General features: G+C 45.1%; 1 protein-coding gene across 4 annotated transcripts in view; it reads left to right on the top strand.

The window, feature by feature from the left end:
• The window catches only part of LOC147250087 (cadherin-2-like), a 188,926-nt gene that overhangs the window by 132,185 nt on the left and 32,137 nt on the right, over positions 1 to 24,604 (top strand). For 3 of the 4 annotated variants that reach the window (XM_086224200.1, XM_086224203.1, XM_086224201.1), the window contains 2 exons: positions 8,614 to 8,751; positions 14,533 to 14,718. In XM_086224200.1, coding sequence (XP_086080326.1) covers positions 8,614 to 8,751; positions 14,533 to 14,718 — 324 coding nt within the window. The remainder of the gene's footprint in view (positions 1 to 8,613; positions 8,752 to 14,532; positions 14,719 to 24,604) is intronic. The other variant, XM_086224202.1, reaches the window with a different exon arrangement.

Here is a 24,604-nt window from a genome sequence, read left to right as displayed (position 1 = left end):
GCTCAATGCACTTTTTATATATCTATTATGTGAATTCAGTAATTGGATTGGTATATAACTGAAGCTATCTGGGATAGGTTTCAGTTTATTTATATACTATAATACTGGAGTCAGCTGCGATCTTAAAAAAATCCTATTTTGAAACATATGAGCATTAGCATGAACCAAATGAATTTGGTTTCAACAAAATCATAACAAAAATATATCATTAATCCAGTTGGATTTAATTTAAATTAAAGCTGCAAGCAGCATTGAACGCATTCTGCAGTTGAAGGGCTTCTGTCATGGGCACACAGATGTTTTCAGACCTGTGCTGACAGTTTTGACTTTACCCACCCACGATAGAAAATTTACTGTAAATGTGCAATAAAAAGTAATTACTAAAAACATTGGTAAACCTAAAAGGAGTTCATGCTACATGGTTGAAAAGACTTACCTTGTGTTGCAACAAAGTCATACTTTCATGTGCATATTGTGGACTTCCTCTTGGATTTATGGAATGGGTGTCAGTGTGTCATGGTTTGCAGTTTTCACCACTGGTTTCTCCAAGTCACCCTGAACGCATCACCTCTCACTCCCTCAGCCAACCTCCTCTGCCAATCAGTCTCTATCACCTGCACCTGTCCCATATCTATATAGGTCTCCCTCTCCCTTTGTTCTCTGCCAGATTGTGATGCTCGATGCTAAACTCGCCAGCGTTTTCTCTTGGACTGACTTCCCGGCTTCGACCCCGCCTGCTTCGACCACTCCCCCCTGCCTCAGCCCTGGTAACCACTTCTGCCTTGGTTCACTGCAAGACTGCCTCTGTTTTTGCCTGCCTGATATTGTGGTTACGTTCCTGGCATCCTCGGAATAAAGTCCATTACCGATTCAACTCCTGTTTCTAAGTGTGTTGCATTTGGGTCCATAACCCCCACCGTTTCAGTACAATCTGGCCAAACATGGACCCAGCACGCACTTCCCCTGCCAAGAATTGTTTTGAAATCATTGAAGGAGTCCTCCAGCAACATGAGGCCCTCATGGCATCTGCCTCAGTTGAAGCCAGACAGGCCGCAGCCTCGCAAGAACAGGCTATCATCTCTTTGGCTAACCAAGTGCTCCAGTTAACTGCAACCGTCGCCCACTTAACCCCTGTTAGCTCTGCCTCTGCCTCTGACCCTGCCCCTGCTCCACCAGCAACCCCCGTTCTGGCCCCCGGACCAGTTTCTGAACCAAGAATTGGAGCCCCTGAACGTTATGCTGGTTAGCCTGAAGGTTGTAACCCATTCCTGACAAACTGCACCATCTTTTTTGCTTTGCAACCTCTCACCTTTGCTTCTGAACAAGCTAAAGTAGCTTTTACCATTAATCAGCTAACAGGGAGAGCGAGGCTGTGGGGCACCGCTGAGTGGGATAAACAGACTCCGGCCTGTACTTCTTTTGAGTCATTTGCTTCTGAGCTACGCAAAGTATTTTGGGCAGGGTGTCCATTCAACTGATGCAGGGGGCCTCCTGAGTCTGTAAGAAAGGTCAGTCCGTGTTTGACTTTTCTATTGATTTCCGCACTAAGGCCCGTGCTAGTGGCTGGAGTGGGAGTGCTCTTCGTGATGCTTTTCTGCATGGGCTGGCTGATTACATCAAAGATGAACTTGTGTCTTACCCCCTACCCCTTTCTCTCGATGATGTCATTGCTCTTGCTATAAACATTGACCTTCGCATCCAGGCTCACAGGAGAGAGAAGCAAAAGACACCTCCAGCTCATGTATCTGCTCATGCATCACAAGGCTCTGCTTCCAACTTGGCCCACTCTACAGCCACTCCTGAGCCCTTAACCAACAGCCTTGAACCCATGCAGTTGGGCCGCACCAGTCTAACCCCTGAGGAACGTGAGCGGCGCCGCAAGTCGAATCTCTGTCTGTACTGTGGTCGACCAGGCCACTTCATCTCTCACTGTCCAGTAAAAGGGAGGGCTCATCAGTAGTGGAGGAGTTACTGGTGAGTCCATCCTCTTTTAAAGCCTCCTCTGTCTTTGATCGTCCCTTGTTTGTAGCCAAGCTCCTTCTGCCTGAGATCTCTCAAGTCCTGTCCACATTTATTGATTCTGGAGCAGATGCGAATATAATTGACAAGGAGTTAGCTCTTCAGCTGGGAATCAGTTTGTTACCCCTTCCTTGTTCTGTGCCTGCCAGGGCTCTGGATGGTCATCTGCTGGGGATGGTCACTCATCAGACCATACCGGTCCGCTTACTCATGTCTGGAAATCACCACGAAACCATCCAGTTTTATGTCCTGCCCTCACCTCGCCTCCCTCTTATACTGGGCTACTCATGGCTTCACCACCATAACCCTCATATTGACTGGTCAGCAGGGGTCATCCGTGGTTGGAGTTCCGCCTGCAATCAGGTCTGCCTGAAGCAGGCGGCTGCACTGCTCCACTCTCCACCTCCCTGTGGCCAGCCCGATCTCTCTGGGGTCCCAGCCCAGTATCATGACCTTTGTGAGGTTTTCAGCAAGGTTAAGGCCATGTCTCTACCCCCTCATCGTCCCTATGATTGCGCCATTGACCTTCTGCCGGGCACCACCCCTCCCAAGGGGTGCCTCTACTCCCTTTCTGGCCCTGAAAGGGGGGCCATGGAGGCCTACATCAAGGACTCCCTGGCAGCTGGTATCATTCGCCCATCTTCATCCCCTGCTGGCGCTGGCTTCTTTTTTGTGGAAAAGGACAAAAACCTCAGACCTTGCATCGATTACAGAGGCCTCAATGATATAACCGTAAAGAACAGGTACCCTTTGCCACTCATGTCATCGGCTTTCAAAATACTCCAGGGGGCCAGGGTCTTCACTAAATTGGATCTACGCAACGCATACCATTTGGTCCGCATCAGGGAGGGGGATGTGGAAAACAGCGTTCAACACCCCCACAGGCCATTATGAGTATCTTGTCATGCCTTTTGGTTTAACTAATGCCCCTGCTGTCTTCCAGGCTTTAGTTAATGATGTCCTGAGAGAGATGCTGAACCACTCTGTTTTCGCTTATCTAGACGATATTTTGATTTTCTCCAAGTCTATGGAAGAGCATGTTCATCATGTAAGAGCAGTCTTGCAACGGCTTCTGGAAAACTCCTTGTTTGTCAAAGCTGAGAAGTGTGAGTTCCATGAATCCTCGGTCACCTTCCTTGGGTACATTGTGGCTCAGGGTAGTCTACAAATGGACCCTGACAAGATTTCAGCTGTAACAGCCTGGCCCGCCCCTGAGAATCGAAAACAGCTACAGCGCTTCCTGGGTTTTGCTAACTTTTATCGCCGCTTCATTCATGGTTACAGCACGGTAGCTTTCCCCCTCACAGCCCTTACTTCATCCAAAATCCCATTCTCCTGGACTCCTGCAGCCAATAGGGCTTTTGAAACTTTGAAGGCACGCTTCACCACCGCTCCCATTCTGCATGTCCCTGACCCTGAAAGACAGTTTGTGGTTGAAGTGGATGCCTCTGATGTTGGTGTGGGGGCAGTGTTGTCTCAACGCTCAGCATCTGACCAGAAGCTCCACCCATGTGCCTTCTTCTCTCGCCGACTGACCCCTGCAGAACAGAACTACGACATTGGTAACAGAGAATTGCTAGCAGTAAAACTAGCTTTGGAGGAATGGCGGCATTGGCTGGAGGGAACCAAGGTTCCATTCCTTGTCTGGACAGATCATGAAAACCTGGAGTACATCCGCACAGCCAAACGCCTAAATTCACGTCAAGCCCGCTGGTCACTCTTTTTTTACACGCTTCAACTTTTCTCTCTCCTACCGCCCAGGGTCCAGAAATGTCAAGCCCGATGCTCTGTCCCGCCAATTTTCTAAAGAAAATTCCCCTGTTGAGACCACCCCTCTTCTGCCCCCTTCCTGTCTTGTTGCCTCCCTTTCCTGGGACATTGAAGAGAGAGTCAAAGCCGCTTCAGTCAACCAACCTGGACCAAGTGCTTGCCCCCCTGATCGTCTTTTTGTACCCGCTACATTAAGGTCAGAGGTCTTACAGTGGTCACATGCATCCAAGCTCACCTGTCACCCTGGGGCACACAGAACCAAAGAGTTCCTGTCTCGATGGTTCCGGTGGCCCACTATGGATGAGGATGTGCGTGAGTTTGTCAAAGCCTGTCCTATTTGTAATCAACACAAACCGTCTCATCAAGCTCCTGCTGGACACCTTCATCCACTCCCCATACCCCATCGGCCCTGGTCACATATATCCCTGGATTTTGTAACTGGTCTTCCTCCCTCTGAAGGTAACACCCCACCGTCCTCACCATAGTTGATAGGTTCAGTAAGATGGTACATTTCATTCCCCTTCCCAAACTCCCCGCTGCTAAAGAGACTGCTGAACTTCTCCTTCAGCATGTTGTTCGCCTTCACGGAATCCCTGCCGATGTAGTTTCTGATTGAGGCCCCCAGTTCACATCCATTTTTTGGCGAGAGTTCTGTAGTTTGTTGGGGGCCTCTGTTAGCCTGTCCTCAGGGTTCCACCCCCAGTCTAATGGCCAAACTGAACGAATGAACCAAGATATGGAAACCACTCTCCGCTGCCTGGTGTCATCAAATCCCTCCTCCTGGTCTAGACAATTGGTTTGGGTAGAATATGCCCACAACACCCTGGTCAGTTCAGCCACTGGTCTCACCCATACGAACATTGAAAAGGGGAATCAGCCTCCTCTGTTCCCTGCCCTTGAAAAAGAGGCTTCTTGCCCTTCTGTGACCACTTTCATTCAGCGCTGCCAACGCACCTGGACACAAGCCCGCAGTTCCCTCCAACGCTCTGCTGATCGCTACTCCACCTCTGCCAACCGTCATTGATCACAAGCCCCTGCTTACCGGGTTGGACAAAAGGTTTGGCTTTCCACTAAAGACCTGCCTCTCCGTGTCGAATCCAATAAGTTGGCACCAAGGTCCATTCCCCATTGAAAGAATAATAAACCCCGTAGCAGTGAGACTTAAGCTCCCTCGGTCTATGCACATTCATCCCACCTTCCATGTTTCCAAAATCAAGCCTGCTCCAGAAAGTCCCTTGGTGCCTCCAACACCTCCTCCTCCCCCTCCTCGCATCGTTGAAGGCGGCCCTGTGTATGCTGTCCGACGCCTCCTTCGTTCTTGCCGCCGAGGGCGAGGCATACAGTATTTGGTTGACTGGAAAGGTTATGGCCCTGAAGAAAGTTCTTGGGTTCCTGCCTCTTTCATTGTTGACCCTCAACTCATTGCTGACTTTCACCAGAAGAACCCTGATCAGCCCTCTCCCACTTCCACCACAGTTAACTCTCGTCGATCTGTCCTCTCTCAACAGCATCACCCTTTTTCTCCAGTGCCACGTGATGGAGAGGAAGAGGAACCTCAGGACAATCAGGAGACTCTGAACGCTCAGGATGACATGGATGGGACGGATGTTCCGAATGATCAGAATGGCTCTCTTGCCTGGACTCCCTCCCACCCCACCCCAGACATGGAATGGTCTGCTTCTCCTGAGTACTAGCCCTCCACCTGTTTCCCCCTCCTCCCTCCCTCCCCTGTTTTGGGACGTCGGGAGCCGTCCCTTGAGGGGGGGGTTCTGTCATGGTTTGCAGTTTTCACCACTGGTTTCTCCAAGTCACCCTGGACGCATCACCTCTCACTCCCTCAGCCAACCTCCTCTGCCAATCAGTCTCTATCACCTGCACCTGTCCCATAGCTATATAGGTCTCCCTGCACCATCACCTGCACCTGTCCCATAGCTATATAGGTCTCCCTCTCCCTTTGTTCTCTGCCAGATTGTGATGCTCGATGCTAAACTCTCCAGCGTTTTCTCTTGGACTGACTTCCTGGCTTCGACCCCGCCTGCTTCGACCACTCCCCCCTGCCTCAGCCCTGGTAACCACTTCTGCCTTGGTTCACTGCAAGACTGCCTCTGTTTTTGCCTGCCTGATATTGTGGTTACGTTCCTGGCATCCTCGGAATAAAGTCCATTACCGATTCAACTCCTGTTTCTAAGTGTGTTGCATTTGGGTCCATAACCCCCACCGTTTCAGTGTATAATTTGTAGGTCTTAATGAGACGAATATGAGTTTTAGTTTGATCTCTCTAGAACATTCCTGCAGGCTATGGCACCCCTTTTTAGATACATAGGGTGAGCACATTTTGGCACTTTGGGGGGTTAATTTTTATTTTGTAAAAAAAAAAATTTCACCAGACCTGATGTGCAAGCCAAATATGGTGAGTGTAGGGGGTCAAATTGTGGTCTGGAGTGGCAGAATAATAAGAAAGAAAGAAATGCAACAGATTCAATAGGGTCTTTGCTCCTTTGGGCTCAGGCTCTAATAACCCATAATATCACATATCTTTGCTGAAATCTGACATTAGAATTCACATTTTAGTAAAAACATTTGTCCCAAATCCAGGTTGGAAAGTGGTCAGACTTACAGTTTAGACATCAGAAACCTCAGTTTGGCACAAAGTGTATGTCTGGAGATTGCCTCCCCATTGGTTTACAATGGAAGGTGCAATGTGGCACAGTTTACTGTCTGGGCTTACAGAATCCAAGTCATTTGAGTTACTACAAAGTTTTTAACCACTTTGTTAAGCACAGTGTCATAAGTCATGTATTAAAGTTTGAAGCTGATACCATTAATATCCTAGGAGGAGATAGCGTTTGTTCAGAAGCCTCAGCTTGGTCCAAAGTATATATTTCAGAGATTGCCTCCCCATTGGTTTACATTGTAAGGTGCAATGTGGCACAGCAAATTTCAGGGCCTACAGAATCCAAACCGTTGGAGTTACTTCAAAGTTTTTCAACAACTTGTTCAACACAGTGTCATAAGTAATGTATTAAAGTTTGAAGCCAGTCCCATTCAGGCCCTAGGAGGAGAGCGTGTTTGTTTGGGGTCCAAAATTGGTGCAAAGTCGTATGTTCATGTGCATATTGTGGACTTCCTGTTGGATTTAGGTCAAGGGTGTTAGCATATGATTTGTAAGACTTGATGAGACGAATAATTGAGTTTTGGTTCAATCCCTCTACAAAGCCATGGCGCTCTTTTTTAGATGCATAGGTTATGCTGTGGAGCACATTTTGGCACTTTATGTGGCACACAGGGTTAATTTTTCATTTTTCCAAATTTTTCACAAGACCTGATGTGTATGCCAAATTTGGTGAGTTTTTGAGCATGTTTGGGGGGCCAAAGAGATCTTATGTGGCAGAATAAAAAAGAAAAAGAAAGAAATGCAACAAATACAAATGGGTCTTCACCCCCCTTCAGGTGTTGCTTGGTCAGTGGTCTATCAACCATCATCAATGAACTGAGAAGTTAGAGGCTAATGTCTAGAGGTTGGGAGTTTGCTATGGGACATTGCATCCCTGCACAGCAGAAAGCTTGGTGGATGTCAGAACTCATGGTCAGATCATGAGAGAGAGCAAGGGGGAGAGTGTTAAAGAGAAATATTTCTTCTGGTTTTATCGGCTGACTAATGAGCCACTGGCCAAAGTGACCAATTGCAGCTGGACTCTGGGATCCTGGACAGGATTGACATGCAGGGATGAAATGGCTGGGGGCATGTGGGAAGTAGATTCCCCCATGGGCTCCCAATTTTTTAAGATCCATGTAGTCAGGCCTTGAGGCCTGACAAAACATTGACATCTAATGATGTTTGAAAACATGTTTTAAAAACAAATATAAATCTGGTTTTATGTGTATGAAAGATGATAAATGTCCACTTTTGATTTAGTAATGGGGCAGCACAATGGTGCAGTGGATAGCACGGGTCTTGCTGTTTCTCCCTGTGCCTGTGTGGGTTCCCTCTAGGTACTCAGGCTTCCTTCCACAGTCCAAAGACATGCAAGAGGGGACTAGGTTAATTGGATACTCTAAACTGACCATAGGTGTGGCTGTGAGAGTGAATATGTGTTGGCCCTGCGATGGACTGGTGACCTGTCCAGGGTGTATCCTGCCTCTCGTCCAAAGGCAGCTGGGATAGGCTCCAGCCCCCCCCCCCAAACGCTTGACAGGATAAGCGCTATAAAATGGATGGATGGATAGATTTAGTAATTTTGATATCCATCCATTATCTATACCGCTTGTGCATTAAGGGTTGGGGAGGGGAGCTGAAGCCTATCCCGGCTGACATTGGGTGAGAGGCGAGTGACACCCTGGATGGGTCATCAGTCCATCACATGGACATCAGGAGCAGTTAGAGGCTCAGTATCTTGCTCAAGGAGCCTTCGACATGGTCCCCAGGGAAAGTGAGGAATAAACCTGCGACCCTTCAGTTACTAGATGGCCACTCTGCTTCTGAGCCACTGATTTTAATATGCCACTGTGATTATAATATTCCCTTTTTGATGTGTTTTTCAATGTCATTTTCAATGTCTTGAAAAGGTAATTAGATATGTATGTGTGCTGCTTTATTTTGAAACTAGGTTCTTAAAATATATATTTGACATTTATCTAGTAAATTATTTAAATTGAAATCTCTTCATTATGTCATGACTGTTTTGTGAAAAATGGGAAGTGGGATGTTTTCATTCACAATAGTGTGGTAACTTGTATTTCCAATCTGTAAGCACTGCTTGCTTGCATTGATTTTAACTCAAGGTGTGCAGTTGTTTACTTTCTTTGTTCTCTGTCTGCTTTCAGAAAGTTACCCAGTATACCCTAATCATCCAGGCAACTGATATGGAAGGAAACCCCACCTACGGCCTGTCTAATACAGCCACCACTGTCATCAGGATCACTGATGTCAATGATAATCCTCCGGAATTTACCACAGATACCGTATGTAATTCCCCTAAGCACGACAAACACAAATAGTTTACTTTCAACAGCTTTAAAGAATCTTCCAATCTCATCAACATCGTGAAAACTGTATACATGATACAATTAACACAAAATAAGTAGCTCACTCGCACATCAACAAACCATATATAATGTAGGCTAAACATAACATGTAACTAACAACAATTCACAGAAATAACATACAGAAACATAATACCTCGTTGCTGCTGAAGGATTAATGAAGAACTCACTTCCTATAGCCTTCAGTATTTCTTCATTCATTCCTTTCATGAGTTCTGCAAACTCTTTCCTTGCGCCAACAAAATTGGTTCCTTGGTCACATCTCAGTTGGCAAACATTTCCTCTGATGGCAATGAATGATCTGAGTGCACTGATAAATGTGTTGGTTGATTTGAAATCTTCTAGCGTCATTGTTTACGTAGCCAAGAACAACTTTAGAATCTGTCCTGAAGAACTCTTTTAGATTTTGGATTTTAAGCTCATTCTGGAGCATATTGCTGGTTCAAATTGCAACAACTGCTGCAGTGAGTTCAAGTCTGGATATTGTTGTTATTTTCATTGGCGTACCTCTTGCCTTTTCTGATTACGAGACAACAGTGGACTTCATCTGATTCATTAATGGATCGCAGGTACATTCACCATATCCTGAGACAGTTGCATCTGTGAAATGGTGAAGTTTGTAGCTTTTGAAATTGTCAAAATCTCAAGGTAAGTAGCAATTGGGTAGGTCTCTGAGTCATGATTACCACTGAGGTCTTAGGGTTTCTGGTGGCTCTTCATCCCAGCCAACTTTGTCTTTGCACATTTGCTGCAGAACTTGTGTCCCAACAAGGACGAAGGGAGCCACAAACACTAGGGGATCATATACAGTATAGAGGCTACGGTTGAAGTCACACCTCTTTTTGTCACTGGTTGGGACTTTACTTGGACTCTAAACAATGTCAGATGTAACACACCACTCTACTCCAAGAGCTGTCTCTACATGTAGTACCCCAAAGTCCATGTCTTGTTCTTTGACTGCAGCACAGCCAGGGGAGGAGGCTTCCCCAAACAGGTGGAACTTCATCCTGTAGACTGATCTGTATCCATGCGGCCATTCTCCCACTACCATCCACGTAGATAGTCTTGATCATCCTTTCTTACTTTGAACTGGTGGAACATTCTTTCGATGTCTTACATGATTGCAACAGGGCTCTTTCAGAAGCAGCACAGAACACCAACCAGTGCATTTGCCAGGATAGGACCTGTGAGCAGATGGTCGTTGAGGGATGTTTCTTGGAACTTGACGTATTTTCCGTGGTTTCTGCAGATGATACACTCAATGATGAGGTATGTACCAAGCCAGGCTCTTATCAAATTCTTCCTCAGGGACTCTTTCTGCATCACCACGGGAAATGATATCCTCCATAACGGTACAGTAGTCCTTGTAGTAGGGTGCATCTTTCTTAAGTCTTTTTTTTTAGTATTGCATTTATCTTGTTGTTAGGTAGAACTGGTTCTTGACTTTCGAATGACAGGGACATCTCGTAGTGACTGTTCTCCTTGAGTTCCATGTTCTCTGTTGGTTTTGATAGGAACTTTATGTCATCTTATGAGGTGGGATTATCTTCTTTGGCTCTTTCTGAGAAGGCAGACTCAAGGACCTTGATGATTTCTATCGCGGTCACTTCTTTCACTTTGGTCCAGCTTACATAGTGTACTTCTGTTCTAAAACTAATAGAGGACTCAACATCTGGTGTCACTTGTCTCACGTCTATAAGATGACTCATTCCAATGGCATCTCTGTAGTCTACACAGGGACTTCCACATCCCACAATACCCCATCCTAGGTCTGTGCATTGTGCATGTGCTGGTTTTATTAACCAGATATAACTTCTCTTGGTAGAAGTGCTTGTTAGCATTTGTACCCGATGAGGAAACCTACTTTGCATTCCAGTAAAGGTACAATCTTATCCAGAAGATACTCCAGGTGGGACCAAGCCTTTGCCTGTTTATTTGTAGGTATCTGAGCTCTGTTGGCTTGAATGAACTCTCTTGTATAGGCTGATGGAAGGGAGATTTGGTTTTTGAGTCGAAGCCCCAGACTTGTAAATTGGTCACTTTTTGAGAGTTTACTGTTGAGGGTGCAGTCATTGCAGTGATTTTGAGTTTGATGTGGTCTTTGTTGGCTTTTCAACATGTCAGCAACTTCACTTAGAATAAAGTCACTTTGAGAGTCCAGCAGCACATACACGAGAACTTCTTCTGCTGGGCAAGTTGTATATGAAAACCAGAAGGCTTCTTCTTGGCTTTGACCTTTCCCTTGGCTCGTGTTGCTTTCTTGTCACCTTTGGCTCTATCCATGCGCAGGCAGGTAGGGTGCCACTTGTGGCACACATCATACTTACTTCTACTGCTGCATGTCTTTGAGTGGTGGCCAGGCTTGAGACAACCAATGCACAGTCCATTTACTTTAATAAAAGTTGTTCTCTCTTGAACTTCTGCTTTCATTAACTTTATGCATGTGAGTAAGGTGTGTCCATTCTTCTTGCAGAATACACATGTGATGACCTCCTTTTTATTTGATTTCATAGCCAGTACCTTTGCTCCCATAGTCCTGATCTTTTTGCCTCTTGGGTTCTTTGCTTCACCTTGTTTGAATGACTGCAGAGAGCTGACGGGGTTACAGGCGACCATTACTTCTCTGGTTAAAAATGCAACAAACTGGCTGAAGGTGGGAAACTGGCCATCTTGCTCTTCTATTTCAATGGAATTCCAATTACACCTAGCCATTAACCAGTCTGGTAGCTTGGAGAGAATCTTTCTGTTCAAGACTTCCAGACCCTTTATGTGAGTCATGGTGGCCCCACAACTGTGAAGAAAATCTGTGAACTGTCTGAGCTCAAGGCTCTCCTGAGGTCCTATCTTGTGCCACGTGTGGAGCTTGTCCCTGTACGACTGTGCAATTGTGAGTGGGTTTCCATATCTCTCGTCCAAGAGCTCCCATGCAGCAACAAAGGTGGATGGTGTGCCGAGTAGGAAGTAGCCATTCATCGCCTTCTTTGCCTCTTGATCAACATACCTGCAGAGGTAATAGATCCTCTCAGTCTCCTGAGTGTTCTTCTGGTTGATCAGTGTTTCAAATGACAGTCTTGAGTCATTGTACATAAATGGATCCCCACTAAATTCTGGTGGTTAAGGGTTTGGGATTCTGTTGGTACCCACAGCATCTGCTAGCACCTTAATGGTCTCTGCTGTACTTTCATTTGGGGAGTTGATTATGGTCCTTGGTGCAGAGAACACAAACTGGGATGGAGGACTTGTGAGAACAGGAACTTGCTTTACTGTTCTCAACTCACTATCCAGTATGATGTCTTTCGTCTCTTTATTTGTGACCTCCACTTTATTGTACACTTCTACTCTTGCTTACGCTGCATGGAGACCTTTTATTATCCCCAAATATTATGCCTTTCTTTCTTTTCATTGAGTATCCTTTGGAGAGTTGCATGTGTACCATCTTTTGAGCTTGAATTTAGCTTCCTCTTCCGCTCACTGAATTCTTAATTTCAGTTTTTCAGCTTCTCATTCCATTCTTTGTCAGCGTATTACAGCTGTTGCCTCCTGTTCTGCTAGTGTCTTCATAGGTTTTTCTTCCAGTAGCTGTATTTCACATTGCTCTCTTTTTTGTTCTTGTGATACTTTCAGCACAGCTTGACTTGCAGTGGCATCAGAAGCAGCTTCTTGTCATTTTTCAGTGGACCCGTTTGTATGGAGTGAGGTCCTCTTAGACCCAGAGTTGAGAACTGATACAGGAGTCTAAAAGAGAACTCACTTCAGGCCAGTCATCTTCTTCCTCAAGTGTATGTCCACTCAGTCGTCTTCAGGCTCTATTGAAGATGAATTAGGATACTTGGATGCACAGATCAACTCTCTGAAGTGTTTCCTGATGTGATGTTACAATTTTCTGTAGTTCATCATATGCACACTGGACATTTGATGAGAAACACGGTCCTCGCTAATGACTTCATTGAGCATATCATCAGTGTCATCAGTTACTGGCTCTGTTACGTGTGATAGTATCTTCTTGGCAAATCTAACATTGTCTTTCCACTTCTCATATGTGAATTTGAACCTTAGTTGAAGTTACTTCTCTGTCAGATTCCTGGATTTTTTTTACCTTGTTTTACCATCTGTTCTTCAACAGTATCACTGAATTGACTCTTCTTAGGCTGCTCTTGCGAATCTTCTTTGTCACTTGTTTTATCCCTAATCTGACCAATAACATGCTCTCCTTGCTTTGACACCTTGTACATATAAATGTGAACTGAGTATGTTACTATATTATTATATATTAAATATAATATGTATGTTATATTATTGTATTTTTATAGTGTATAAACCTAGTGTCCAAGCTCTTTATGCCTTTACATGTAAGATGCAAGCTGAACTTAGCTTTCAATTTGAGCTGTTATGCAGTTCCAAGCACAGTCCCACTGTGATGAAACAACCCACTGGCACCATCTTCTGTCCCACTTGCATTGGTGAAATAGGTCGAGTTTCACTGTAACCCCCCCAAGCACAATGAATACAACTAGTTTCCTTTCAGCAGGGTTAATGAAGCTTCCAAATTTCCATCAACCCTGTGAAAACTGTACAAATAATACAATTAACACAAAATAATTAGCTCACTGAGGACATCACCAAACCATATATAATGTAGGCTAAACATAACAAGTAACTAACAACAGTTCACAGAAATAATATGCAGAAATGTAAATACCTCATTGGCTGCATGCCACAATGAGAGAAATGTCCATATAGTTTCCAAGTAAAAAAATAAAAATCGTATAATGTCCATGAACATGAAAACTGACGGGGCCAGAAAGAGAGTTAAATTACTTCTGCTAAATAGCGTGAGAACAGCCTCCAGAGTCCAATCATGGGAATTATCACAATAGATGAAATCATGTGTCATTCAATAATTAATGAATAAACAACATATTGTATATACAAATCATGGAATTAATAATGAATATGAAATATAAATAACCACAAATTATCTGTTTGAATTAAGTATATAAATAAAACAAAGCTACATTTAAACGGAATGTGTCCAACACACACACACGCGTGCGCGCACGCGCACACACACGCATGCGAAGACACACACAAACACACACACACACACACAGCAATCCCAATGAGTCACAACAACAGAGTCAATGTGCTGCTCCTCTGACATTTTATGGGTGGTTGCAGACAGGGTAGGACTGAAAAGACAGAATAAAGACAAAGAAACTATGACAAATTGGGCCAGGAGCACCAGTATTTGTTTAAAGTTTTGTCCCAGTTTTAAGAAGCGGAATTTAGAGGAAATTAATCCATTCTTTACTCTCAGTTGTCGGTAAAGGTTCTCAGTCATTCAGTTTTTGGATGAGAGTAATGATGTTCTGAATAATGCGTTCATGTGACAGCAGCACATCTGAAACCCAGAGCTCAGGCAGACAAATGAGTCTGTAAAAGATTGCAAGCACAAGAGTTATAAAAGCCTGCAACTCCCCACCACTGATTAAGGACTGAAGAATCCTCTTAGATGAGAGGCAGAATGTCTTCAAGGAAACTGAGCAGTCCAGTTGACTATGACACAGCACTAAAAAGCTCTACTCTTAAGAGGTCTTGTTGACAGTAAATCTTACAACTATAATATTTAGTGCTTTAACTTTCCTGTATGCTTTACAACAGTTGTTACTCCAAGTCTGTCTTTGTGTCTTTGTCTGACAGTTCTTTGGAGAGGTTCATGAGAACAGGGTGAATGTGATTATTGCAAACCTGACTGTGACAGATAAAGACCAGCCTCACACTCCAGCCTGGATCTCTGTGTACCGCATCATTGCTGGAGACCCCACTGGACGCTTCTCCATTCCCACTGACCCCGCTACCAATAAAGGCCTGCTCACTGTGGTCAAGGTGAGCATGAAACAAACACAACAAATACAAAAGGCAGGTTATCTGAATGTTGTATTTGAATTGCTGACCCCTCCACTCACAATGAGAACTACAATGAGGAGAGGAGAAATGAAATACAGTCGATAGTTTGTGAAAAATCTGTATTAAAATTTTATTTGATAGATTAGAAATACATCAGCATTCTGAGAAATAGATTTCTGATCTTCTCAAAAAGCATAGTTTTGATGCTTTTTTTATTGAATTTCTTTTTTGTTCAAGATAGATTGATAAATACTTTATTCATCCCCTTCATTCAATGTACAGATAGAGCTGCCTTGAATTTCTCCTGCCATCCAGAGGCCATCCGGCTGCCATCCGGCTGCCAGTCGGTCTCCAGCCAGTTTCCAGCCACTGGGAGTCCCCCCCCCCCCCCTCCTCTTGGGGGTGTGCCCACAATCCACTATGATCACGCCCATTTCTTCAATTGCAGGGTGTCACCAGGAGATGGCAGAAGATTTTTACTCTACTGCATTCATCTTCTGCTTTAGTTTTGCTTTAATACATATTTTCGATTTGCAAATAGATAATGCCTGATTTTTTCTCTTACAATATACTGTATGCATACATACATGTATGAATAAAATTATGAAATATTTCTACAATTCTACAATTTCATTTAGCAGATGCTTTTGTCCAAAGCAACGTACAACACAAGCAAGAATTTAGACCTAATTAAGGAAAAGTCCATAGGAAGCACAAAAGTGCTTCAGTTGTGATTTGGTCACAGGTACTGCCATCTAGTGGCAGAAGAAGTGTCGCCCCCCTCCCTTTTTTTTTTTAATATAACAGACATACAACATCACACAACACAGTTAGTGCTACATAATCACTAAGTGCTGGGTCTTGGACCCTCTGCCTTATTCTACCCCAAAGAGGAGAAGAGTCAGGTTAAGTGCCTAGGTGCTCTCTGAACAATTGAGTCTTCAATTGTCTCTTAAAAGTAGAAAGGGACTCAGCAGAACACACAGAGTTCTGTAGTTCGTTCCACCATTTGGGAACAACAGAAGTGAAGAGTCTGAGGGATGGAAGCACCAGGCGTCTTTCCCATGCAGAGCGTAGTGGGCGAGAAGGAGAGTAGACCTGGATCAGGGATTCCAGGTAGGCTGGAGCCGTTCTTGTGATTGTTTTGTAAGCCAAGAGAAGTGCCTTGAATTTGATCCTGGCTGCCACTGGAAGCCAGTGAAGGGAAACCAGCAGCGGGGTGACATGTGCCCTTTTTGGCTGGTTGAAGACCAGACGTGCTGCTGCATTCTGGATCATTTGCAGAGGCTTGAATGAGCATGCAGAGAGGCCTGCCAGAAGAGAGTTGCAGTAGTAGTAGTAGTTTGCTTTTAAATTATCAACAAAAATGATGATGTAATTTTACTTAACATGCGCTGGAACAGAGACGGAGCTGCAGCAGAGATGCTGGAGAACTCCTGTCCCTCTCATATTGTGTATTTTCTCATCAGTGTCACATATGCAGATACAGACATTATAATCGCTGTAAAATACTCATATGATACTGGTTTGACTGTCTATTTCCCGTCTCGTGCTCATGCCAGCATGAGCAGCGGGAGAGTTGCGCCGGTTCTGCGTGTCTGCTGCAGCGCGTCATCTGGAGATTCCAGGGCTTGCCAGTGATTTACGCAACAGGCGCGAAAATAGACCACGAGACGGCCAGTTGACAGTCATATCAGTATTGGTTCTCTGTATTAGCCTCTTTCAGTGGCCATACTCTGGAACAATGTGGGGGCTGGGAACCTGTTTGGCTGGCGACCTTTCAGCCCATCCTACTGTGAACGCGGCCAGCTGAGCGCTACACATGCTTGACGGAGTGATCATCAACGTGAGCATGACTCCAGGTTCACTCAGCTCTGAAATGTGCCGGGAGTTAATCACTTCAAATGCACACATGCTGTGAGGTTCACAAACCACTAGCAGTTTGTTAGTTTCTATAGTAAAGCAGCTACTACTGGAAAGCAGCTCTCTCATGATTAAAATAGATGTCACACTGTGTGGAAGAGTGCGGAGCTTCAAGATCACTGGATTTATACTTTATCCAAAACCTGATGAGTGAAGTCTTTGAAGTAGCCCGCAACACAATGTTTAATATCTGTGGCACAAATTGGTTTTTAATTACTTTTACTTAATTTTCCTTTTATTTTATGTTGAAGTATGCTGACTTCACCAGGTCCGTTGATGAAAAGAGATCAACCGGAGTCATCTGCTTTAGACAAATCAACACTTTATTTCACACAACAAAGCAGACACAGATATAACTGGAGACCCCACTACATGCACCTTGAGAGTGCAGCAGAGAGTCTGAATAAGATATCAACAAACAGTGAATATATGCTTGAAGCTACACCTTTTTTGCATACATAATTTTACACTCATGCATATCACACTTCTTGATTAGTACTCCTGTCTCCTGCACAGTCAGGTCGTCTTGTCTTGTTGTTTTTGACATTCAGGCTTGACAGTACAGGTGTGATTAGCAGCCTGCTCAACTTAACAAAAACAATCACGTCATGTACTTATACACAATCAACTCCTGATATGGTGGTGACATATGAACAGAACATGATCAAAAGCTCATTTTCTCACAATTCCCCCTTTTGGTCTCCTTTAGGAGATCACTCTAAATAGTACCGTTGAAAATCAAGTTTCCTCCTCAGGATCTTCTGGCTCGTCAATTAGTGGAGGAATGCAAAGAAACTTTTAATACACTTGATTAAGCTTGAAGCGGTTAAAACACAGTGCTGCCTGTGAGGGCTAACTTGAGCATAGCTGCAAGAAAAGTAAAACATACGACCAGCCAGAGGATGATGAGCAGAATCAATTGTCCATCATCTATGTTGTCAGCTGTTCTGGGTGGTATCTTCTTTCTTCAGTCACAGGGGTCGACTGCCCTGTGACCTTGCCACTGACCGAGGATTATTTTGCCCCTTTGTTGAGGTCAGGGTTTGATTCTGACTCAGCCGAGTCAGTGCACCGTCTTTGAAGGTCTGTGTGGATCTCCTGGACCGATCTGCCTGGTTCCTCTGCCGCTGGGCACTGGCTCCAATGGTACCACGTGTCTCCTTTCCCTCTGAGCTGTACCACATGGGACGTCCTCTCAGTCACCTGGAATGGACCGGTCCACCTGGGTTCAGACCACTTCCGCTTGATGACCTTCAGCAGGACCCAGTCAGCAGTGGGGAGGATGCCCTCGACCTTCACCTGTCTTTTGTCCTGGACCTGTTTGGAGAAATCTGAAATGAGAGCTTGGAGTTCAGTAAAATATGCTTTGTGCCCTCTTTCGAATTCCAGCTCCATTGGTGGCAGGCCTGCTCCTGGTCCTGGGAAGTGCCTTCCTGTGGAGAGTTCAAATGGGGTGAAACCTGTTCCCTGATTAACAGAGCATCAAACTGTCATTAGAGCCAACAGTAGAGCATCCAACCAATTTAAATTTATCGGTGCACAGATTTTAGCCAATCTTTGTTTGATGGTTTGGTTCATTCTTTCCACCTTACCTTGTGATTGAGGGTGATACACGGTGCCAAACGAGTGCTTCAACCCCAACTTTGCCTCCACCTGTTGTAGATGTTGGTTTTTTAAATGTGTCCCATTATCTGATCTAATTTTCTGTGGGAACCCATGTCGAGGAATGTATTGGTTAATCAAAAACTTCACCACCGACTTGCATCTACACACATCAGCACATACCTTTACCCTCTGACCGTCGTCCCCATGTCCGTTTAGTCTATCACAATCTCCCTGCCTGGCCTGGTCTCCAGCGGAAACATACATGTCTTGGGTTTAATGGTTGGCTAGAGTTGTACAGGGAATATATGGAACAGCTTTTTACCCAATTCTTTATTATATCTGATAAGAATGGATGCCACCATTCTTTTAGATTTTGACTCATCTGAGCCGCTCCCACATGACTGTTTCCGTGTGCTTCTTCCAGTGCCCGCTCTCTGATTCCAGGGGGCAATATTAGCCGTCCATCAGGCCCTCGCCAGAGCCCCTCAGTTTCAAGTCCTCCTCTTTGTTTCCATGTTGTCTTTTCCTGTGGCGAGGCCCCCTTTTGACATTGGCTGATGTCAGTCAGTGTGACCTGTGGAGACATTTGTAGTTCTTCTTCCATACTCACCATTTGTAGTTGGGGCAGATAACCTGTTGCTCTTTTTGCTGCCGCATCTGCTTCTCGGTTCCCTGTTGCTACTTCTGTAATGGCAGTGTCATGACCTTTGCACTTTTTGATCGCCACCTCCTGGGGAAGTTGCAGAGCTTCTGCTAATTCTCTCATTTCCCGCTCGTGTTTAATGTGTTTGTTACCTGCCGCGAGAAATCCTGCTCTGATCCATTGTCCCAGTTCCACATGTGTTGCTCTGGCAGCATAGGCAGAGTCCGTATAGATGTTTATTCGTTTTCCTTCTCCTAGTTTGAGAGCTGCAATGAGAGCCATGACCTCTGCTTTTTGTGCGGATTGCTGTCCTTCTAGTTGCAGGTCCTCTATTGTCACCCAGTTGGGTCCTTCCTTCTTCACCACCTCGTATCCTGCTTTCAGTCCACCTTTTTCATCTTTGTAGCAACATCCATCTGTGAACATCTCTTCAGCATCTGTTAATGGTTGAGCTTTCAGATCTGGTCGTATCTTTTCATCCTTTTGTGCTTCGTGTTCACACTTGTGCAGTGGTCCGGTTCCATCTAATCCCCCATGTTGATTCTTTCATCGGTGAATGTGATGTTTGGTGCTTCCAGAATTTTACTGAGTCTCTGTTGCCTTAGTGATGTCAAGGTGAATGTCTGGGAGATGACATATGCTATAATGCTATGTGACATGAGTACCCTTAGGGGGTGTCCAATCACTATGTGTGCTGTTTTTTTAATCAGTTTTGCTACCCCTGCTGCGTGTTGTGTGCATTTTGGGTGCCGTTTTTCCATTGAGTCTAGCATTATGCTGATGTACATGAGCATGCTCCTTTCTCCCCCTTTTTTCGGAAACAGAACACCATTAGCCACTCCCTCTGCTTCAGAAACGTCGAGGAAAAATGGAGACTGGTAGTCAGGTTGGGCCAGGTCTGCCACCTGTTCTAGTTTCTTTTCGAGTTGTATGAAGACTGACTCGGTGTCTTTGGTCCAATTTAGTTTAGCATTGAGGTTATGCATGCCATGTTCTTTAATCAAGTTACGAGAGCCTGTGTCATGCCCGTATAATCAGGAATGTAATTGCGACTGTATCCAGTCAGACCAAGAAACGACAACATTTCCTTTGTAGTCATGGGCTTTGAGTGATGCAGTATGGTAGATCTACAGTCGTCCTCAAAATTATTCATACCCTTGCTAGTTCTTGTGATTTTTTCATTTAGTGATGAAATAAATGCATGTTTTCAAATTTGTGTATTAGCTTTATGTGACCAACAATTGAAAGAATGACAACAATACAAAATTTAAAAAAAATAAATTCTGGGTTATTTAATTGATGGAGTTCTAAAAAAGGCCAAATTCAAAATTATTCATACCCTTGATAATATTTCAACAAACATGTGCCAAATGTGGGGATTTTTGTCCAGTAATTCCCTCAAGATGTCACAATGGAATAAAACCTTTTATTTAACATTATTGGCCAAATGCTAAAGCGAAAAAAGACATCTTTCCAGAAGAGTATAAATAGTGGGAAAGTGTTCAGGTCATTGTCAATTTCTGGTCATCATGGTAAAGAAGACGGAGCTCAGTGAGGACCTATGTCAGCGTCTTGTTCGTACCCACAGTGAAGGAAAGGGTTACAAGGCCATTTCCAAGCAGTATGGTGTCCCTGTCTCAACCATCCAGAGCATCATCAACAAGCACAAGAGGTTCAACACTGTCAAAAATCTCAGTGGGCGTGGCCGAAAGCGTAAGGTGTCCCCCAAACTTGCCAGGAAAATCTGCCGAGAGATCAACACCAACCCACGCACCACAACCAAGGCCCTAATTCAAACACTTGAGCAGACAGGGACAAAGGTGTCACGGTCCACCATTGAGCGAGTTTTGCACAGAGGAGGTCTCCATGGATGTAAACCTCGGAAGACGCCGCTGCTCAGGAAAAAACATCTGGTAGCTCGCCTGGCCTTTTGTAGAGGTCATCTGAAGCAAGATCCCAGCTTTTGGTCAACCATCCTGTGGTCTGATGAGACAAAGCTGGAGTTATTTGGCCATATGGATACTCAATATGTCTGGAGGAAGAAAGGAGAAGCCTATAGACCAAAGAACACTGTGCCCACTGTCAAGTATGGTGGTGGAAGCATAATGCTATGGGGATGTTTTTCTTCCAGTGGCACAGGGAATCTCGTCAAGGTCCAAGGTAGCATGAAAAAGGAGGATTACATCAGGATACTTGATGAAAATGTCAAGGAATCTGCTGTGAAACTCCAGCTTGGCCAAAACTGGATGTACCAGCAAGACAATGATCCTAAACACACTGCCAAGGTAGTGAAGAAATGGTTCAAGGACAATGACATCAATGTCCTGGAATGGCCAAGTCAAAGTCCTGACCTCAATCCCATTGAGAATTTGTGGCATCACTTGAAGACCAGAGTGATGGCGAGGAAACCAACCAACCTGACCCAGCTTGAGGCATTCGCCAAGGAAGAGTGGGCCAACATCCCACAGGAGACGTGCAAGAAGCTTGTGGACACGTACAAGAATCGTCTGGAAGCAGTCATAAAGAATAAAGGCTATGCCATTGACTATTAAATAAAGACAATGGACTAGGGTATGAATAATTTTGAACATGGCATTTTTTTGGACTCTGTTAATAAAATACCCCATATTTTTTTTCTTTCATTTTATATTGTTGTCATTCTTTCAATTGTTGGTCACATAAAGCTGAAAAACAAATTTGAAAACATGCATTTATTTCATCATTAAAGGAAAAAGCACAAGAATTTGCAAGGGTATGAATAATTTTGAGGACGACTGTATGTGCAAGCGACATGCCAGCTCCTTTTTGCAAGAGTACTCTGCCCAAAAAGGTAACTTGCGTCCTGACCGCTTGGAGTTTATTTTTGCTGACCTTAAAACCGCGTCGAGCCAATCGGATGAGGACAGCCTTTGTTGCGGCCAGGCACGCTGCTGGTGTCTGTGCTGCAATGAGAAGATCTAAATACTGGATTAGAGAGGTGTCCGGAGGAAGCGGACGACAATCCAGGGCTTGTTTTAGTACCTAATTGAATAGTCCTGGTAATAGAGCAAATCCTTGTGGTACCCTGGTGTATTGCCACTGTTGTCCTCTGTTGGTAAAGGAGAAAATGTCTCTGCATTTGTCTGCTAGTGGTAAGCAGAAAAAAGCGTTAGCCAAATCAATGCATGTGAACCATGGTTGGTGCGGTCCCAAATTAGTGAGTGCCACATAGGGGTTGGGCACAGGAATGGTGGCTGTGGTTAGAATTTCATTTATAGCTCTTAGATCATGTGCCATGCGATATTTACCTGTCTCTTGTTTTTCGACCAGGAGTATGGGCGTGTTCCATGTGGAGGTGGATGGTTCTAATACTCCGGATTTGATGAGACCTGCAATAGTGTCAGCTATACCTGCTTCTCCTTGTGGTTTGTGGGGATATTGTCTGATCCATAAGGGAGTGGTGTCTACCACTGAAAATGGAACAGGTTGACAATCAGTGAGCCCGACATCTGTGGGCCCTTGGGACCACAATTCCATGGACCTGCCTACTGCCAAGCAGGGACCCGTCACAGACTGGTCAGGGCCCCATCAAGAGATTGCGTGAAATTCGAGGCAGCTGGATCTGTATCTCATAGCTCACAACAAATAATGCTGACAGGCAGTGCAGCAATGCTCAATAAAAACAGAAGCAACCCTAACCCTAAAAACAGCATCTCCTCGCAGATATCAAATGACCTGAGCCTCCTCAAGAGAGAAACCCTGCTCTGGCCCTTCCTGTAAAATTCATTTGTGTTGACCAACCAGTCCAGCTTGTTATCCAAGTGCACACCCAGGTACAGATACCTGATATCCTTGCCCCTGATGTTGACCGGCTGCAGAGGTGGTATAGACGTGCAGAAGTCGACAACCATCTCCTTGGTCTTTCTGGTGTTCAGGAGAAGGCCATTCCTCTCACACCTGCTGCTGAAGGCTACGGCAAGGTCCCTGTACTCCACCTCTTGTCCCTTCCTCACAATGGCCATATCATCTGAATACTTCTGGATGTGGTCAAACTCTGAATTGTTATTAAAGTCTGATGTTTACAAGATGCAAAGGTACGAAGTCGGCACAGTCCCCTGTGAAGCACCAATGCTGCTCTCAACTGTCCAAGACGCAGAGCTCCCCAATCTGACACGCTGTGGTTGTGCCGTCAGATTGTCTGTGATCCAGGATGAGGGGGCGGGTTCAACTCCCATTTGTCCAAGCTTCTCTCTAAGCAGCAGAGGCTGAAAAATATAATCCTCATTTGACTCTCCAGCTTGTCCAAGTAGGAGTGGGCCCGATGTAACAGGTAGAGAACAGCATTGTCTACTCCAATGCACTCCTGGTGCCCAAACTGCAGAGGGTCAAGTGCGTGTTCAGACTGCGGTCTGAGGAGCAGCCACTCCAGGGTCTTCATAATGTGTGATGTGAGGACCACCAAAATGTAGTCATTGAGCTTGGTTGGCCAGTAACCTTGGGTACTGGCAAGAGGCATGATGTTGTCCACAGGACCATGACTCTCCCTGTCTGCAGGCTCAGGTTGAACAGCCACTGGAGGGGCTTGGCCAGTTGGTTGGCACAGACCTTAAGTGGCCTCTTACAAACATCTTCTGGGCCAGCCAACTTTCCTGGTCACAGCCTCCTTAGCTCAATCCTCACTTCATCTACAGAGAAGAAGGGTGGGAAGCTTGGAGGGAGAGGAGTTGCTGCTGTGGTATTGGGGCTGCAGTAATTAGGAGAAGGTGGTGTAAGGGAAAAGGGTGACACGAGAGGTGGAGGGGGTAGCAGTGAGGCAGAGCAGACCCCAGCCACTGTGTCAAACCTGTGTAGAACTGGCTGAACTCATTGGCCTTGTCCACATCACCTACTGTAGCCTGGCAGTTCTTCAGCTTGTAGCCAGTGATGCTCTTCATTCCCCTCCACACCCCTCTGGTGTCATTGTGCTGCAGCTTCCTCTCCACCTTCTTCTTGTAGTCCATCTTGGCCTGCTTCAGGCTCCTCTTTAGCTCCTGTTGCACTTGCTTGCTCTTCTCCCTGGAGGACGCTTTCTTCTGGTTCAGGATCCCTTTGATGTCAGAGATGATCCAGGGCTTATTGTTGGGAAAGCAGTGCACAGCCCTCACTAATAATATCATATCCCACAGAAAGATGTGTAGCTGGTGATGCAGTCACCTTTCCTGCTGATGTCTATGTCCCCCCTATTTCTCTTTGTGTCCTGCAGTGCATCCCAGTCTGACTCATGGGCCTCTAGTGTCCACTTCCAGAATGTCCTGATGGTTATAGGCTGCCTCAGGACACAAGGTTTGTAGAAGGGACAAAGGAACACCAAGATGTGGTCTGATCTACCTAGCAGTAGAAGGGCTGAGGCAGTGTATGGTTCCTTGGCATTTGCATACAGCAGATAAAGCGTCTTATTTTTCCTTGTGGGACAGTCAAAATACTGTACAAAGCTAGTAAGGTGGAAGGAGAGGCAAACGAGTTTGAAATCTCCTGAAATCAGGATGAATGCATCAGGATGCTGGGTCTGTACTGTAACAATCGTCTCATGGATGACATCACATGCTATCATTGACTCTGAGTCTGACTGCAAGAAAGTTCTACATCCTCACAGCAGATCTTCTCCTTTGCTGTGATGTGACCTGGATTACACCACCAACTGTTAACTTATAGGATCAGATCTCCACCTTTGCTCTT

This window comes from Aulostomus chinensis, chromosome 14, assembly GCF_037954235.1.
Source record: "Aulostomus chinensis isolate RoL2024-O1b breed Wild chromosome 14, RoL_Achi_v1.0, whole genome shotgun sequence".
NCBI classification, from domain to species: Eukaryota; Metazoa; Chordata; class Actinopteri; order Syngnathiformes; family Aulostomidae; genus Aulostomus; species Aulostomus chinensis.
The sequence above is the reverse complement of the archived record's forward strand: the minus strand, read 5'-3'. Positions and strand labels throughout refer to the sequence as shown.